Source organism: Erpetoichthys calabaricus, chromosome 2 (assembly GCF_900747795.2).
Source record: "Erpetoichthys calabaricus chromosome 2, fErpCal1.3, whole genome shotgun sequence".
NCBI lineage: Eukaryota > Metazoa > Chordata > Cladistia > Polypteriformes > Polypteridae > Erpetoichthys > Erpetoichthys calabaricus.
Window position 1 is genome coordinate 196,700,390 of NC_041395.2, and position 19,101 is coordinate 196,719,490.

General features: G+C 38.4%; 1 protein-coding gene across 1 annotated transcript in view; it reads left to right on the forward strand.

The window, feature by feature from the left end:
* ftsj3 (FtsJ RNA 2'-O-methyltransferase 3) overlaps positions 1-17,267 on the forward strand; it is a 101,639-nt gene extending 84,372 nt beyond the window's left edge. The window contains exons 16-21 of the mRNA XM_028794927.2: positions 10,228-10,384; positions 11,759-11,856; positions 14,914-15,016; positions 15,234-15,417; positions 15,499-15,593; positions 16,519-17,267. Coding sequence (XP_028650760.2) covers positions 10,228-10,384; positions 11,759-11,856; positions 14,914-15,016; positions 15,234-15,417; positions 15,499-15,593; positions 16,519-16,717 — 836 coding nt within the window. The 3' untranslated portion in view covers positions 16,718-17,267. The remainder of the gene's footprint in view (positions 1-10,227; positions 10,385-11,758; positions 11,857-14,913; positions 15,017-15,233; positions 15,418-15,498; positions 15,594-16,518) is intronic.
* Positions 17,268-19,101: the final 1,834 nt, after the last annotated feature.

Below are 19,101 nucleotides of genomic sequence, written 5' to 3' on the forward strand. Positions count from 1 at the left end.
TGATAAGAGCAGAATCCTCACTATGGTAAAGAAAAAGACCCCAAACACCACACCAAGAAATCGGTAACAGCTTTCAGAAGGCAGATGTGTAGGTCTCAGAGACTACTAAACGCAGAAGACTTCAAGAACAGAAATACAAAAGCCACACTGCAAGATGAAAACCACTAGTTAGCCACAATAACAGGATGGTCAAATTGCAGTTTGAGAAAAAGTACTTCAAACAGCCTGCAGAATTCTGGAAAAAGGTCTAGTGGACAGATGAGACTAAGATGAACCTGTATCAGAATGATGTCAAGAGCAAAGTTTCAAGGTGAAAAGGAACTGCCCAAGATCCAAAAGCATACCACCTCATATGTTAAACGTGGGTGGTGTTATGATTTGGGCATGTACAGTTGCTACAGGTACTTGTACCATTATCTTCATTGATGATGCAACTGCTGAAGCGTTAAGTGTATAGAAACATCTTATATGCTCTAATTACAGTAAATACAGTACCTCCAGACTCACCAGACAGCACTTCACCCTATAAGGGTTTTGTTCTCTGTAGTTAATAAACTACTCGAACCCGCATCTGGTCCAACTACCTCTTCTACTGAAGTCTGTGAGGAATTCCTCCACTTTTTCCGTAACAAAATTAAAGATCTAAATAATTCAACTAACATAAATATATCATCTGTTTATATCTCTCCCTGTTTTCCCACTCCATCCAGCTCCTTCTCTAAGTTCTCACCAGTCACCTCTGCGTTTGTTAATAACCTGCTTTGTAAGATGAGGCCGACTACTTGTGTACTGGACCCCATCCCCACCACACTACTTAAATCCTGCCTTCATGCCATAATCCCGACTGTTACAACAATAATAAACTCATCCCTTGACACTGGCTCCGTGCCACTCACTTTTAAAATTGCTTCTGTAACCCCAATGTTAAAAAAGTCTGGCCTTGATGCTGACAATCTTAACAATTTCTGGCCTATTTCCCACTTACCTTTCCTGTCAAAAGTTCTTGAGCGTGTTGTAGCTTCCCAACTCACCAATTACCTAACCTCTAATAATTTGATGGAACCCTTTCAGTCTGGATTCAGGGCGCGGCACAGCTGTGAAACTGCTCTGCTACGGGTAACCAATGATTTGCTTATGGCAGCAGACTCTGGACAAACTAGCATATTAATTCTGTTAGACCTCAGTGCAGCATTTGACACAGTCAGACATGACATTCTACTGTCCAGAATGGAGAACATGCTGGGTATCTCTGGCACTGCCCTCCAGTGGTTCAAGTCCTATCTGAGTGATAGGCAAGAGTTTGTTAGTCTTGGCAACAGCAGATCCAACTCCGTGCCAGTCACACAAGGAGTCCCTCAGGGCTCTGTCCTTGGTCCTCTGCTTTTCTGTATTTATATGCTTCCCCTTGGCCATATTATCCGTAGTTATGGATTGGGTTATCATTTTTATGCAGATGATACCCAGCTCTACTTCAATGTTAAAAGTGGAACTTCATCAGAGCTTTCTCAGCTCACAACCTGCCTTAGTGAAATTAAAACCTGGATGGAGCAGAACTCCTTAAAATTAAATTGCAATAAAACTGAACTCCTGCAAATTGGGACTAAAATGCAACTTAATAAAATGAGCTCCTTCCCAGTCCATCTTGGCAGTGATCTCATCAGACCTGCCTCTACTGTAAAAAATCTTGGTGTCATTTTTGATTCCTCCCTCACTTATTCCACCCACATAAATCACATTAAGAAACTTTCTTACTTTCACCTCCGTAACATATCCCGTGTTCGCTCCTTCCTCTCCTTCTCTAATGCTGAGAAACTTGTCCATGCTTTTATCACATCCCGCATCGATTATTGTAATTCCCTACTGGCAGGTGCCCCTTCTAATCTTATATCACAGCTCCAGCTTATTCAAAACTCAGCTGCAAGAGTCCTTACTCGAACCAGCAGCAGCGAGCACATCACACCCATCCTGCTCCGTCTTCACTGGCTCCCTGTGTCCTACAGAATCGAATATAAAATCCTACTAATAACCTACAAAGCTTTAAATAACCTCGCACCAAACTACATCAGTGACCTCCTCCATCACTATGTGCCTGCCCGCCCACTAAGGTCCTCTGATTCTGGTAATCTTGTTGTGCCCCTCACTAATCTACACTCCATGGGTGACAGGGCCTTCAGCTGTATAGCGCCCAGACTCTGGAATGACCTACCAAAATTAATCAGGTCAGCTGACTCCATGAATTCCTTTAAAAAACAACTCAAAACTCATCTGTTCAGGAAGGCTTTTAGCTCTATTTAACTTTATTACCTTTCTCTCAGTTTACATCTCTGTCAAGATGCCAATGTAACCTGTATGTGTGTGCGAGACCATCAATTATGTTGTCTGTTTTTTTCAGAATTTACTGTCTTAATCTTCTTTATTTATCTGGTTTGTACAATGCTATATACTATATATTCTGCCGTTCTTTATTATATTCTGTAAGTGCCTTGAGCATGGGAAAGGCGCTATATAAATAAAATGTATTATTATTATTATTATTATAACAAAACAAGACCCCAAACATACTGCTAAGGCAACAAAGGAGTTTTTTCAAAGCTAAAAATTAGAAAATTCTTTAGTGGTCAAGCCAGTCACCCGATTTAATCCCAACTGAGCATGCTGAAACGAAGACTTAAGGGGAAGGGACCCCAAAACAAGCAGGAGCTGAAGATGGCTGCATTAGAGGCTTGGCATATCATTAACATAGGAGATACTCGACACCTGGTGATGTCTATGAATCACAGACTTCAAGCAGTCATTGAATGCAAGGGATATTCAACAAAGTACTAAATATGACAGGTTTAATATACCTACCATTGCTATGTTCCAAACATTGTGGTGCCCAGAAAGGGGGGGGGGTGTTTAAAAATGTAATTTCTCCATGGTGTGACTAAAATGTATGCAAATACCCTTAAAGTCTGCAGTGTGCACTTTAATCATGTATGAGTTTTTTGATTTGAAATTTTAAGCTGTGGAGCAGAGGCGTAGATTAATGAAAAACTAGCAAAATACCCGCGCTTCGCAGCGGAGAAGTAGTGTGTTAAAGAGGTTATGTAAACATATATATACATATATACATATCTACATATACACATATCTACATATATACATATATATATATATATATATATATATATATATATATATATATATATATATATATATATATATATATATATATACACATATACACATCCACATATATATACATATATCAACATATATATACACATACATATACACATATACATAAACACGCACATATACATCCATCCATCCATCCTCTTCATATATACATACATACATAGTGCGTTGTAACACGGGCTGTGATTGTTACATGGGAGGGAGACGACAAATCACAGCTTCCCACTTTCTAATCGGGCCTGTGATTGGTGCTTTGACTGATGTCCAGATCCCACAGTATGTCCCCTTAGGAGAGACGTTAGGCAAGTGTAATTGAATAGCGGTGCTGCAAGTTTAGCTTGACACCTGTTTTTAAGGCTTATTGACTGAAAGGGGCTTTCATGAAAAAACTTAGGGCTTTGCTACAGGATACACCCTCCACAAGTTAAGGAAGTAAAATAAAGGAATATATTTCTGTTTTATTTAAACCTTTTAAGTTTGTATGCGGGCGGCATGGTGGCGCAGTGAAAGGTGCCAGTTAGGAGACCCGGGTTCGCTTCCCTGCGTGGAGTTTGAATGTTCTCCCCGTGTCTGTCTGGGTTTCCTCCGGGTACTCCGGTTTCCTCCCACAGTCCAAAGACATGCAGGTTAGGTGCATTGGCGATTCTAAATTGTCCCTGGTGTGTGGGTGTGTGCGCCCGGTGGTGGGCTGGCACCTTGCCCGTGGTTTGTTTCCTGCCTTGTGCCCTGTGTTGGCAGGGATTGGCTCCTGTATTTAGGATATAGCGGGTTAGATAATGGATGGATGGACATTTGTATGCATAGCCCTATTTGCCCGTTTTCGTTTTTTTTCTTTCTTCAGTAATATTTCAGTAAACCCGGAGCTTGTCAGTTCAAATCCTGGTACTGACACCACTGTGTGACCCTGAGGAAGTCACTTCACCTGCCTGTGCTGCAAAAAACCAAAGTAATGTAACAAATTGTACCTCAAATGTTGCAAGTTGCTGGAATAAAGGCATAAGTCAAATAGATAAATATGTATTATACACATAGGAACTATTCATTTATTTTCAGTTAAGTCATCTGCAGCAAACCTTTATAAATGAGGGTTTCTCCTTTTTTCATTGACGTTTTCTCTTGGAGAGCTTTTTTCATTTCATTGAAAATTAAAGCAGCAGCTGCCAAAATATGTAGCTTTCTTATTAATTTTTCAAAATTGTGTAAAATAAATTTATAAAGTAACATAAAAGGTTTAAATACTGGTTATCCTTTTACACTAAAATATTATGAAAGAAATACAAAAAAAGTAAAATGCATATGTTCTTTTTCTTTAAGGAGATTAAATATTACTGAAGAAAGAAAAAAAAAACTAAAACAGCCAAATGGGGCTATGCATACGAACTTAAAAGGTTTAAATAAAACAGAAATATATACTTTTATTTTTACTTGCTTAACTTGTGGAGGGTGTATCCTGTAGCAAAGCCCTAACTTTTTTCGTGAAAGCCCGTTTCAGTCAATAAGTCTTAAAAACAGGTGTAAAGATATTGACAATAAGCTACGCAAACCCAGCAAGACATGGAATCGTTTAAATCAACTATCATTACATCTTCCTTTCTTAAAGAGAAGTAAGGCAGTACTTATAAGCTTACATACATATATATATATATATATATATATATATATATATGTATATGTATCTCTATGTACATCTATATATATATATATATCTATATATCTATCTATCTATATATATATATATATATATATATATATATATATATATAATATCCGAAGCCGTGCAAGCACACTCTTGAGAATTCAACGTATAGTTGTGCAGGAGAAAAGCAATCTTGCCTCAAATCAATGGCAACCTTTTGTAGGTCTATGAACTTAATTTAAACTTTAGGTTTACACGGTGCTTTCTTTCCGAAGTACCTGCACTCATGAATATGTCTGTATGCGTCAGTCGCTCAAATCCACGCGCTTCACACCGGCGAAGTACTGTTTTTAAATTTTTATTAAGAAGAAAAGAAAACCTTTTTAAATTGAGGGAAAATATACTAGTAACAGTTTGTTAAGGATCTGTTTTTTTGTGAAGCTGCCTTCACTCGAGTGATCACTTCGAGCTGACTTGCTGGCCAACTATAAGCGTTACCTGGTAGGTAACCACCCATACAATCAGATTGTGAATCAGACTACGAATGCCGTGAATGTAATTACCCCGATCTACATGCTGTCAAATAAACGAACCACACGCTGTGGCGCAATTTTAGGGGCTTCGCCTCTAGCGCTGACGTCCGAGGTTCGATTCCCGTAATGGAGTGAAGTGAGTGGCTGGTTACCTACCAGGTAACGCTTATGGTTGGCCAGCAAGTCAGGTAACATCAGCCACGGTGCCTTCAGTTGTGAGAAGCAGATCATAGAATGGTTGAAAATAGTTTACTGTCAAATAATGCAGAGAGTACGCGACACGTCTTTCCCCCTTATTCTTGGCTCATCAGGCGTACATACTCACTGCACTCGCTTACGGTAATCGAACCTCGGACGTCCGCGCTAGAGGAGCTTCGCAGCGGTGAAGTATTGCTTTTAAATTTTAATTAAGAAGAAAAGAAAACCTTTTTAAATTAAGTTTTAAAAGGAGGTGTAAAGATATTGACAATAAGCTACGCAAACCCACCAAGAAATGCAATTGTTTAAATCAAGGCACGAGTCGAAAAACACCATCCCATAATATTAGTTAACGATTAACACATTTCTATATGTATTGTAAGCATACAATACAACTGATAATATGTTGCGCTTATTTATGTGGTGTACCGACATTTTTGCGCGTTTAATGTCTGAAATCTAACGTGGTTTGTGCCCTTCAGAATGAAAACAGTTTGCATTTACCTTTTTAATAAAAGGCGAGCTTTTAAGCCTGAGAAATCACCCCGTAAATGCACACGTTTAATTGCACATGTGTTAATATGTATGCTTACACAGTATTAAAAGACACTCAAAAATTAACGTCATTTACCTTCGTTCCCGCGTTTGACTCGTGCTGTAAATCTCTTCCTTGTTTTTAGTTCACGTGATTACGTAGGAGGTGTGATGACGTGATACGTGACTCCGCCTCCTCCATTAGAGTATATGGCCAAAAAACAGGTTCCAGTTATGACCATTACGCGTAGAATTTCGAAATGAAACCTGCCTAACTTTTGTAAGTAAGCTGTAAGGAATGAGCCTGCCAAATTTCAGCCTTCCACCTACACGGGAAGTTGGACAATTAGTGATGAGTGAGTCAGTGAGGGCTTTGCCTTTTATTAGTATAGATATCTATCTATCTATCTATCTATCTATCTATCTATATATATATATATATATATATATATATATATATATATATATATATATATTGTCAGTTCAGCACTCCGGTTGGAATATGACCAAGCCGTGCAAGCTTACTGTTAAGAATGCAATGTATAGTTGTACAGGAGAAAAGCAATCTCACCTGAAATCAATGGCAACCTTTTGTAGGTCTATGAACTTAATTTAAACTTTAGGTTTACACGGTGCTCTGTTTCCATAGTACCTGCACTCATGAATATATCTGTATGTGTCAGTCGCTGAAATCCCCGCGCTTGGCACCGGCAAAGTACTGCTTTTAAATTTTTATTAAGAAGAAAAGAAAACCTTTTTAAATTGAGGTAAAATATGCCACTAACAATTTGTTATGGATCTGTTTTTTTGTGTAGCTGACTTCACACAGCCTCTCCGCTGTTTTATAAACGAACGTCATATAAGGTCTTCCTTTTTCGTTGCTTCGCCAACGGAAGCAGCCTTTTTATTTAATCTTGTTTTTACGATTGTTCTGTTTATATACCAGTTTGTCAGTTCAGCACTCCGGTTGTAATATGACCAAGCCGTGCAAGCACACTCTTGAGAATGCAACGTATAGTTGTACAGGAGAAAAGCAATCTTGCCTGAAATCAATGGCAACCTTTTGTAGGTCTATGAACTTAATTTAAACTTTAGGTTTACACGGTGCTTTCTTTCCGAAGTACCTGCACTCATGAATATGTCTGTATGCGTCAGTCGCTCAAACCCACGCGGTTCGCACCGGCGAAGTTCTGCTTTTAAATTTTTATTAAGAAGAAAAGAAAACCTTTTAAAATTGAGGTAAAATATACCAATAACAGTTTAAGGATCTGTTTTTTTGTGAAGCTGCCTTCACTCGAGTGATCACTTCGAGCTTTAAGCCTGAGAAATCACCCCGTAAATGCACACGTTTAATTGCACATCTGTTAATATGTATGCTTACACAGTATTAAAAGACACTCAACAATTAACGTCATTTACCTTCGTTCCCGCGTTTGACTCGTACTGTAAATCTCTTCCTTGTTTTCACTTCACGTGATTACATAGGAGGCGTAATACGTGATGAAGCAATACGTGACTCCGCCTTCTCCACTAGAGTATATGGACAAAAAACAGGTTCCAGTTATGACCATTACGCGTAGAATTTCGAAATGAAACCTGCCTAACTTTTGTAAGTAAGCTGTAAGGAATGACCCTGCCAAATTTCAGCCTTCTACCTACACGGGAAGTTGGACAATTAGTGATGAGTGAGTCAGTCAGTCAGTGAGGGCTTTGCCTTTTATTAGTATAGATTAGTCTTAGTCCCAAACATTATGGAGGCCACTGTATATAGAAGAAAAACTTGAATGCAAATGTATTTATCCCCTTTGCAATGAAACCACTAAATAAGATTTGGTCCCACCAGTTAACTTCAGAAGTTGCATAACTAGGTGATTAGGGTCCACCTGTGTGCAATCAAAGTGTGTCATGATCTGTCACATGAGTTCCGTATAAGTAGACCTGTTCTGAAAGGTCCCTATTCTGCAAAACCACTAAAGCAAACCACATGAAAACCAAGGAGTATTCCAAACAGGTTAGAGACAAAGTTGTGGTGAAGTTTATAACAGGGTTGGGTTATAAAAAATATCCCATGGAGCACCATTAAATCCATTATAACAAAGTGAAAAAAATTTGGCACAACTACAGACCTGACAAGAGAAGGCCACCCGCCAAAACTCACAGACCAGGCAAGGAGGTCATTAATCACAGATGTAAAAAAATTCCTCAAGGATAACACTGAAGAAGCTGCAAAGATCCACCATGGAGGTGGAAGTATCTGTCAGCCATACACTCCACAGAGCAGAGCTTTATGGAGGGTTGGCCAGCAAAAAAGGACCTGCTCCTACAGTGAAGCATGGTCATGGCAGTATCATACTGTGGGGATGTTTTTCATGAGCAGGGGCAGGAAAACTGGTCAGGATTGAAGGAAGACAAATGACACTAAATAAAGTGCAATTCCTCAGGAAAATCTGACTGCCAGAGATTTGAGACTGGGACAAAGTTTCACCTTCCAGTAGGATAATAACCCTAAACATACTTCTAAAGCTACACTGGAGTGGTTTAAAGATGAACATCCATATAAGTAGACCTGTTTTGAAAGGTCCCTACTCTGCAAATCCACTAATGCAAACAACATGAAAACCAAGGAGTATTCCAAAATGTACTTGAATGGCCTAGTTAAAGCCCACACCTCAATCCAATTGAGAATCTGTGTCATGATTTGAAGATTACTGTATACCAATGCAACCCATCAAACCTGAATGATTTGGAAGAGTTTTGCCTTGAGGAATATAGTAAAAATCCCAGTGGCTTGATGTGCTAATCTAATAGACATTTCCCAAGACAATTGCAGCAAAAGGCGGCTCAAAAAGTGTTGCCTTTGGGGTGGGAATACTACGGAAGCAGAGAGAGGACGTGCAATATTGTTATTTTTTAAAATTGTTTCCTCAAGATAACGGACTAATTTTATCGAGCTCTCGAGAAAACAAAAGATCTTGTTTTCTTGAAATTATGAAATAATTGTATCTAACATTTAATGTTTAGCCTATTGAAGCCACGTCCTGTTTGAAATGGCAGAAGAGCAGAACTGTATTGATCAGCGCGTCACATTTTTGTTCAATCAAGGGCTGACGCAGGCTGAAATATGTTTGTGCCTTAGTTTAGAAAATAATAATGTTAGTGTCCATCATTTAAGAAGCCGGTTAGCAAGGCTTCAGCTGTATAGGCGTCACAATCTAAGTGAGCCCGATGGCAGGAGCAAAGGTTAAGTATTTAGTTTTCTTGAGATTGCCCTAAAATTATTCCGTTATCTCGAGAAAACAAAGGTCATTTTCTAAACATCTCAATAAAATTAGTCTGTTATCTCAAGGAGACTTTTAAAAAAAAAAAAACTGATATTGCACGTCCTCTTTCAGCTTCCGTAGAATACCTATACACACTCATGTTGTTGTTCTTTTTTTTTTTTTTGTCTTAATTATTGTTTGTGTCACAAATATTTTGCACCCTTCCAAGTGGTGGGCATATGGTGTAAATGAAATTGTGCAATCCCCCAAAAATCCATCTTTCAGGTTGTATTGCGACAAAGCGGGACAAACACTGAGAGGTATGAATACTTGGCAACACGCTATATATTCTGCATTATTCTTGTGTTAAGTTGTCTTGAATTTATTTGTATACACACAGCATCACAGCTGTTCCCCAGCTGTGGTTTGTAGATTAGAACATAACTAGACATCATGTAATCCTCACCAAGTCCTATATTTAGGTAAATCTTAGCACAAAACAGATTTTACTTACTTGTTTTTTTTTTTATTGAATTAAAATTGGTTATTTGTGGGAAAGGTACAGCATTACTGCTTACATGTAAATCCTATTGTCTCAACTCTGATGCCCATCTTCTTCTTCCATGCCATTTATAGCTTTGTGCTAGTTTATGGTCCATGTACTAATGACACAGAGCAATTATCCTTCTGTATACAGGGCTCTTCTCCTAGTTTCACTGATGATTGCTTTTGAAAGGCAGCCTTAGCGATTGCAACTCTGTCAAACAAGTTCTATGATTTTTTGTTTTGTTTTAAATCACTTCACTAACTTACCTATTCTGGTTCTGATTCATCATACTATTTTCTTTAAATTTTACTTTTAATGAAAATTACTGTATTTATTTAGAAAAAGGCACTCAAAAGGCCCAAAAAAATACTCTGTCTACTCATCAAGAGGTGAAACCTGCAGATGTTCCACAGGAAAAAGGTGGCCAAAAGAAGACTGAAAATGACAGCAATGATGATAAAGATTCTGACAGCAGCAGCAGCAGTGATGATGAGCAGTGAGTCTTTTTTTTTTTTTGTTTTCTTTGCTTGAAACTTTCTGCATGGTGACTCACTAAAGAAATGTAACTCATTTGCTGAATCGCTTGGATGGTCAGATGGAGTGCAGGACTATTTTTTGAGGTCACTGTGACACTGGCGATATAGAAACTCTTTCCACACTGTTTTAGCAAGTAAATGCTGCTGTGTATTGATAAGATTGTTTAAGTTTTTAATTAAAAATTGTGCAGCATGTTTACAGCTAATTTGTTAATGTGTACTAAAATAGGAAGGATACCTGACCCACTGTGCTGTGAAAAATGATTTTGCCTCTTTCATAAAATCTACTCTTCACGTATTTTACACGATGATTGGATGTACACATTTAGACAAAATGCAGTTTTACAGAACAGGACTCTGAGTGAACACACAATATGTCCAGAAAGGTTTGGGAATCATCCATGTCTTTCTTTGTAAATGTGAGCTAAGCAGTGATGTTACTCTTGGATAGCAGAAGTTTTTACTTTTGGGCTGTCCCTTGAATTCCATTTTAGTCAGTCTCTCTCTTATTGTGGGGTCATGAACACTGAGCTTCTCTAATGCTCAAGTGGCATGTAGTTCTTCATATGTTCTTTTGGCATTCTTAATAACTGGTTGAATGAGTCATTCCTGTGTCTTTGGGGTAATTTGGCATTCTGGTCTTTCCTGGGAAGACTCATCACTGTTTAAAATCTTCTTCTGCATTTGGAAATGGCTTTGTAACCCTTTCCTGAATTGTAAATTTCAGCATTGAATCAGTGTTGTGGTAAGAGTTACTGTATGGTGAGGTTTAGATTCAACAGGGCTGACTGTAATCAGGTTTGACAGTTTTCTATCAGCATAGTCTGGTTACCAGTTCACTTTTGTCAGCTTTTTAAGTGAGTAACCAAGGGGGCAAATACTTTTTCACATTGGCCATATAGGTGCTGGATAATTGTCTTAAATATATTCAGTAGCAATTTACAAGTGGTGTTCTATGTTTACTCTGGTTTACTTTATCTAATAGTAAATTTTGTCTAATGTGACTAACATGCAAAACCAGAAGATATCAGGAAGGGGGCAAATCTTTTTTACGCCACTTTGTGTAATAAGACCCTACACAATATTCACTCTTACCAGTCTACTTAGGCAAAAAAATCCCAGAAATATAGTTCCTCATTTCAGATAAATTCAACTAACCTTTTAAGTAATAGATACTTTATAGCCAGTCTAAAAACAATTAAAAAAAAAAAAGATCTGATGAAGAAGTAGTTCCTTAAGTTCATTTTGTAAAATCTCCTTGTCTCTGTCAAGTTCATTTTGCTAAATAATTTTGCTCTCATTCTTAAAAATACAATTTTCTCCCTACTTTTCAGGGAGATTCAAGACATGAAGAGTAGAAAGCCACTTCAAGGGCAGAAACGAAGCAATGAGGAGGAGCAGGATTTCCAGGTGGTCCCCATTGAGAACATTAGTAAGCATTAGGGAAGGGGTGAACATTTTTTTTTCTTTTTTTCTGAAATGTAAGGACATTTTATAATCAAATACGGGCATTTTGCAAAATATGAATATAACACATTATTAAAATATTAAAGCAACTTATTTATATTCATTAATAATAGAAAAAACACACTAAGAAATTAAGCAGTGCATAGATTCAATTTCCTTTGTTTTTTTATTAAAATTGTCAACAAATATACTAATTTAGTCAAAAGAAGCCATGTTTCATTTAAGTCAGTGGTACTTAGTTTGTCAGACAAAGGACACATTTGTTGAAGGTGCAATGGAGTGTCAACAAGCAACAGTTACTTTTTAGCCTAATTACACATTAGGTTTGCTACAATTATTTTGCTAAAGTATTTATTTGAAATATACTAAAATTTAAACCAGATTTGCTTTTCAAAGCTCAGGATTTCAGCCAGTTATCCATAAAAATCCTTCAGCCCTGAAGACAGTAGAACAGCCGCTAATGTACAACTGAAGCAGCGCACAACACCCGCTACCTAGAATTCAGTGAGTGCAATGGCCAGAGGTGGACTCTCAAGACTGACTTTGAGGCAACTTTTAAAGAGACCTGTGTAGTGACCAATAAAATTTCAATTAGAGAGGGACAGAGTTTAAATAGGAAAGAGATAATAAGGGGTGATGATAACAAATGAGCAGAAACAGAAGAGCACTGTAGTCAATTCTAGTACTGAAGTACAGGTGCCTAAACTCAGATCCTGGAAGACCGCGCTCCCAGACACTTTCTTAATTAGTAAACAACTGATTGCTTAATACTTTATTGGTATGGAACAAGCTTCTTTTATGTTAGTTTTAATTGACTTGTTTTTTTAATATCCCAAACCCTCAGTTGTTTTCTTTTTCCATTAACCAAGAATATACAATGAGATTCAAAGCGAGACAGCAGATGACAGCAGCTTTATCCTGTTTTCACCTTTGTGTCCATCAAACATGTTTCAATACAATTACATGAAAAGGACAAAGTGATGATCTGAGACATACTGATCGGCTCTACTCCACACAAAAAATGAAAAGTATTCTTAGAAAATAGAAAATCAACAATTTTGGTGTGATGTGCCAGAGTAAGATCACCTAAGGCATTAAATTAAATAACTTGCTTCATTAACAGCAAGAATTGGCTCCTAATGAAGAAAATGGTGGCCCCAAGGAACTCTTACAAATCTGAGACCCTTGAGTTTATAGAAGGTGAACAGGTTTCTTGTTTTGCATATGTTTATTGGTCAGTTTCTGGTTAAGAACAAAAGAAAAATTATGAATATTAACATGCAAATCAATTAAAGTTAATGCAAAAGAAGCATGTTCCTTTAGCAACAGAAATTATTTACAAATTAATGAAGTGGCTGGAATGAAAAAAATTTGCACTTACTATAGCTCTCCAGGGTTGCATCTTGAGGTCCCTATAGCAGAAATTCAGCCAGCAACATGGTAGTGTCTAAACGAATTCCAATAAACAGAATGGTTCTAGGCTTAGGCACTTGTTGCCTTTAAAGCCATTTCCCTGTTTTTTTTTCCCATTAACACAATTCTCACTTATTCTTGTACATTAATCTTGTTGGTTTATTGTGAATCTTCTTCACATGCTAATGCAAGACAAAGTTAAAGAAACACTACAATTACCCTCCTCAAGATGGGGTGCTTAGTTATGGTAGTGTTAGACCTTTCACTACGATCATGTAGTAGCCTAACTGTGTTATGTAAATACCCAAGGTTGCTATTACCTGAGAAATTAAAAATGACTTTGCTCTGATATGATGACTGTCATCATGTGATCCACTTGACTAGCGCTTGTGAACCATAGATTTTGAATAGGCCACACACTGAGAGCTACTGACATAAGCTTCCAGCCTAGCTTGTTAACACATTTATCTAACATTAGCCAGAATGTTGCTACCTAAAATCATCTTCTTCATCTTTCGGCTGCTTCCGTTAGGGGTTGCCACAGCGGATAATCTTCTTTCACATCTTTCTGTCCTCTGCATCTTGTTCTGTTACACCCATCACCTGCATGTCCTCTCTCAACACATCCATAAACCTTCTCTTAGGCCTTCCTTTTTGTTTTTCTCTTGCCTGGCAGCTCTATCCTTAGCATCCTTCTCCCAATATACCCAGCATCTCTCCTCTCCACATGTCCAAACCAACGCAATCTCGCCTCTCTGACTTTGCCTCCCAACCGTCCAACTTGAGCTGACCCTCTAATGTACTCATTTCTAATCCTATCCATCCTCGTCACACCCAGTGCAAATCTTAGCATCTTTAACTCTGCTACCTCCAGCTCTGTCTCCTGCTTTCTGGTCAGTGCCATCGTCTCCAACCCATATAACATAGCTGGTCTCACTACTGTCCTGTAGACCTTCCCTTTCACTCTTGCTGATACCCGTCTGTCATAAATCATTCCTGACACTCTTCTCCACCCATTCCACCCTGCCTGCACTCTCTCTTTCACCTCTCTTCCACAATCCCCGTTACTCTGTACTGTTTATTCCAAGTATTTAAACTCCTACACCTTCGCCAGCTCTAGCTACCTAAAATAACCTGTTCATAAATCATCATCTTAGAGATTGTCATTCATTTTGCAGGCATGTTTAGTTTTTATCAGTTGTTGCCATCTCTGAAAGCCATGGTTTGTGTGGTGGTGGTTTTATTGTCCTTCATGTTTTACTGAAGATTTTGCAGTAGTTAGTAGTGCTTCTGCTACAGTGAATGAGCAAGGTTATGTAGTCTGCAAACAAAGTTGTGATATGGGGAAGCTGTAAAAAATGTAAGATGAGATGAAGTTGGAGTGTCAAGGATAAATTTTAGTAAGACTGTGACCGTCATACCTATTATTACTAATATTTCATGTAATTTTGCCCCTGCACTTGGGTTTTAATGAACAAAATTGTTTGAGGGTATTTTTGCCCTTTCCAGCTCTGAATAAGAGTGTGGTTTGAAGGTGCCAAATACATGAGACATCCTGTGTTGATGTGCATTTCTCAGAGGTATTTACTTAATTCATTTCTACTCCCAGATAAAAAGGCCAGAATTCTGGATGCTGAGGGACTTGCTCTGGGATCAATGCTAGCTGCATCAAAGAAGAAGCAGCGAGATCTTATAGATGATTCATTTAACAGGTGTGTATGTACTGTTGTACTGCTGCATGTTTGTCTCCTCTGTCGTCCTATTCTTGTAGTTTGTTGACATTGTGGTCACTTACTGCTTTCTGTGGGGTTATTGCATTGTTTCCAGTTTTAGTAGAGGAAACTCACAGGTCAGTGTGTAGTCTCCATACTTTGTCCCCTTTGTTAACAATTTTCAAGACAAATAAATTGGTTGTATATTTGGGAACAGATATGCTTTCAATGAGGAGGAGTATGAAGCTCCTGAGTGGTTTGTTAATGATGAAAGGAAGCACAGAAGCAAGCCCATCCCCCTAACTCGTGAAATGGTGGAAGAATACAAGCAACGCTGGAAGGAAATTAATGCCCGACCTATCAAGAAAGTGGCAGAAGCCAAAGCTCGCAAAAAGAGGAGGGTGAGGCTAACGTAAATGATATGCCGGACCCTGGGTCATTGTCCTACAGGTCAGTTGCTAATGTGTGCCTCTCTATTGTAGATGCTCAAAAAGATGGAACAGGCAAAGAAGAAAGCAGAAGCTGTAGTGAATACGGTGGATATTTCAGAGCGTGAAAAGGTGGCACAGCTAAAAAGGTATGTGATACTGTAATAAAAAAGGTTTTCTCTGTAACAGGAGAAGGGATGAAATAAAGGAGTAAGAGGGGGGGGATTGGTCGCTTCAGTGCAAAACCAGCTACAAAGATTGGAATGTTTGGGATGATAGCGAAAGAATGTGCAAAAACTTGCTTCTCATAAAGAGTTTCAGAATGTTATGGGAATACAGTCAAGGCCATGTACTTGTTTTTCACTTCGAGGGGCTTCATTGCAAGCAACGCTTGTTATTGTGTGTCTTCTGATACTAGGCACCATCTCAGTGAGGGCCAAGTAGAAGAAAAACAATAAGATGTCCCGTGGGAAGAAGGTGTGCAGAAACTGATCACTTCTGTATACACTGCTTACACGTAAGCCATTTTGGGCAAGGACACTCAATTAGTATATAAGGGAAGGTTCCGCCCTCAGTTTCTTTGGAAGCTCAACCGTGGGGAACGTGCACACCGCCCGGTATTGGACCAGGCTCACGAGTTGATCCTCTGACGAGACTGACACGCGGGCTCCCTCAGTCTACTGGTCTAGGATGATGGCTCTGGGTCTTTTGATATTACTGTAAGTATAGTATAATTCACATATCTGTATTACTGTAAGTTAATAGTATAAATCATATATCTTTATATATATTACTGTAAGTCAATAGTACAATTCCTATATCTGCATGTATATTGCTATTATATTGTATGTAACTGATATTATATTTGAACAAGTAAACAATTGAAGTATTGGACCTTTCCTCTCTGATTCTTGCCTGCTTATTTTCTGTTAAAACCTTTGAACCATTTTCCCAAACTAAAACAGATACTTTGCCTGCCTGTATTGGAAACACCCTTCGTGACTTCCTATTAGCTTTCTAGACTTGTGGTTATGCACATCCCAATAATATTCATGTTCATATTTGTCTTTTCAGCATTTACAAGAAGGCAGGTATTGGTAAAGAGAAGCGTGAGATCACATATGTTGTAGCTAAACGGGGAGCTGGACCAAAGGTACGAAGGCCTGCTGGAGTGAAAGGACAGTTCAAAGTGGTTGATAGGAGACTGAAAAAGGACACAAGAGGAATGAAGGGAAAAACACAACAGAAGGGCAGTGGAAAGAAAAGAAAATAGCCACTCTGTGGGTCATACCTTCCAACAGGATACAAGACTGTCATTGCTTTTGTTTTCAACAGCGTCCTGAAAGAAAATGCTCATGTGATGATATTTTTAAATACTGTTTGCGTTTGTTATTAAATGCAGTACTCGTGGAGCATTGAATTGCTCTTTTGGCTTAATTATTATAAAGATAATGGGGAAATGTACAGTACCTGTCTGCCAGCCAGTCATGTCTTCTGTAGCAGAAGAGGAAAAGTGCAGTTTACAACTAAGCAACCGGTAGAAGCATGAAGATACTATGATTTTCCCAATTTCTGGACTCCTTGGATGCCAGTCTTAAATGGTGGCATTTCATTGATAATTAAGTGCCTCTGGTTATATTAATCCTTTTATTATGAGTGACAATGAAGTGTAGGGGCAGTGATTCAGACCTTTTTTGGTTTTAAGAATTGACCATTAGGTAATGGTGTAGTGTCTGAATTGCATGTTTCTCAGGATTAAATATTTAGTGAAAATGTACATGGTATCCAAATAAGTAAAGAGAATTCACTCGGCTAACCTGCTTGAGGTAGAATTTCATTTCTGCTTTGGGAGTTGTTGTTTTTTTTTTTTTCATTTGTTTTTTTCCCCATCCTACCAAATCAACAGTATGGAACCTAATGCCAAGTAATGTTTTTAAGGAAGGGGAGAATTTTTAGCAAACTTTTGTTAAGTACTCCCTCATCCAACCTCTACAAGCTAAATGTTTTAGCATGACCTCCTAGTTCTTCATTCTGCTTGAACATTATTTATAGTCACCAGTTAGAGTGTGTACAACAAAGCATGGCATCCTTAAGAATGTGCAAGAGGAACTTCCTAGTGGTTGTATGTGAAGCAATGCTAGCCATTCTAAATAATATAATTGTTTGTCTGACCTGCGGTGGGTTGGCACCCTGCCTGGGATCGGTTCCTGCCTTGTGCCCTGTGTTGGCTGGGATTGGCTCCAGCAAACCCCCGTGACCCTGTGTTTGGATTCAGCGGGTTGGAAACTGGATGGATGGATGTTTGTCTGACACCTTTATTCAAGGCAACTTACAACATCAGAGATACAATTACTTACATTTCTTTTGTGTTTCCAGTTGGAGTACAGGAATGTGAACTGTCATGCTGTTGGACACAGTGTCAGTAGTGGGATTTAAACCCACAAACTCACGGGTCCTAGCTCTGGGTGAAGCTGGGTAACGTAGCTAGTAATTGAATATAAAGCAACTATTCCAACCAAACCGTTTTAGTACGGCTTTACTACCTAAGTGGCTATTATTATTTCCTGCCCATTCTTTTGTTAACAATAAGCAAATGCGCACAATTCAGAGGCCTGTATATTTGTGTGTGGTGTGGTCATCCAAACGACGACAGCTTAAAATACAGTAATAAGCATCAGTACCTTTTTGGTGCTTATTAGATATGTAAATTTAAGAAATATTAGTGATATTTTACTCATTCCAGTACAAAATAGACCATACTATGTCAGTGGTCTTGTTTTAGTGAGTGAGACATGACAGCACTTGAGGGATAGCAACACCACTGCCTGTATGTCTAGAGATGTCTCAAGATACTAAGGTATGACATTAGATTGTGAGATTGTTTTATATGTTTGTGTAAAAGATAACCGAGCTGTACTTTGAGTTTGAAACATTGTGTTATTTTTTTTTCTGTCATTTTCAAAAGCAACATGTGAACAAAACACTTCAAAAATTAAATATCAATACAACACTTATGTTTCCATCCTTTAATTTTATTTATCTTGGACTCTTGCTTTCCATTTCATGTTTATGAGGAGCTAGTCAATATCCCAGGAGTAGCATTACCAAGGTAGTAACCAACCGTGAATATGGGGACAGATTCTTGTGCCTTTTTACACTGTCATGACACCAGGCCATCTTTGGTTCACCACCAGACTTTGTTTTGGATGAAGGAGGAGGCAAAAATAAGCCCAGGGAATATCCACAGATGGTGAGATTCCTGGAGCTGAGAAACTCTTGGTAAAGTATATTTACACACATACACTCGATATGAAGTACACCTGCTGGTTACTCCATACAGTCTTTTGCATGGCTGCCATTCAGTGTATATAGTTTGCAGACATTGGGAAAGAATATAAATTTTGAACAATCAAAGATTAGAAAGGACAACATAATGTGAAAGTTTGATATCGGACAAGGTGGTTCAGTTCATTAAACAGTCCAGTTTCCCAGGATTACACTTAAGATGTGCAAACCCGCAGGTACTAACAACCCTTAAGTAAGCACTTCAGAGAGAGGATGAGCAGCTGTCCTGATAGAGGATTATGTCTGACGCAATCTTGTTTCTATTTAAAAAAAATAATCTTGACAGTGATGGTCCTCTCATGGTAATTGCTT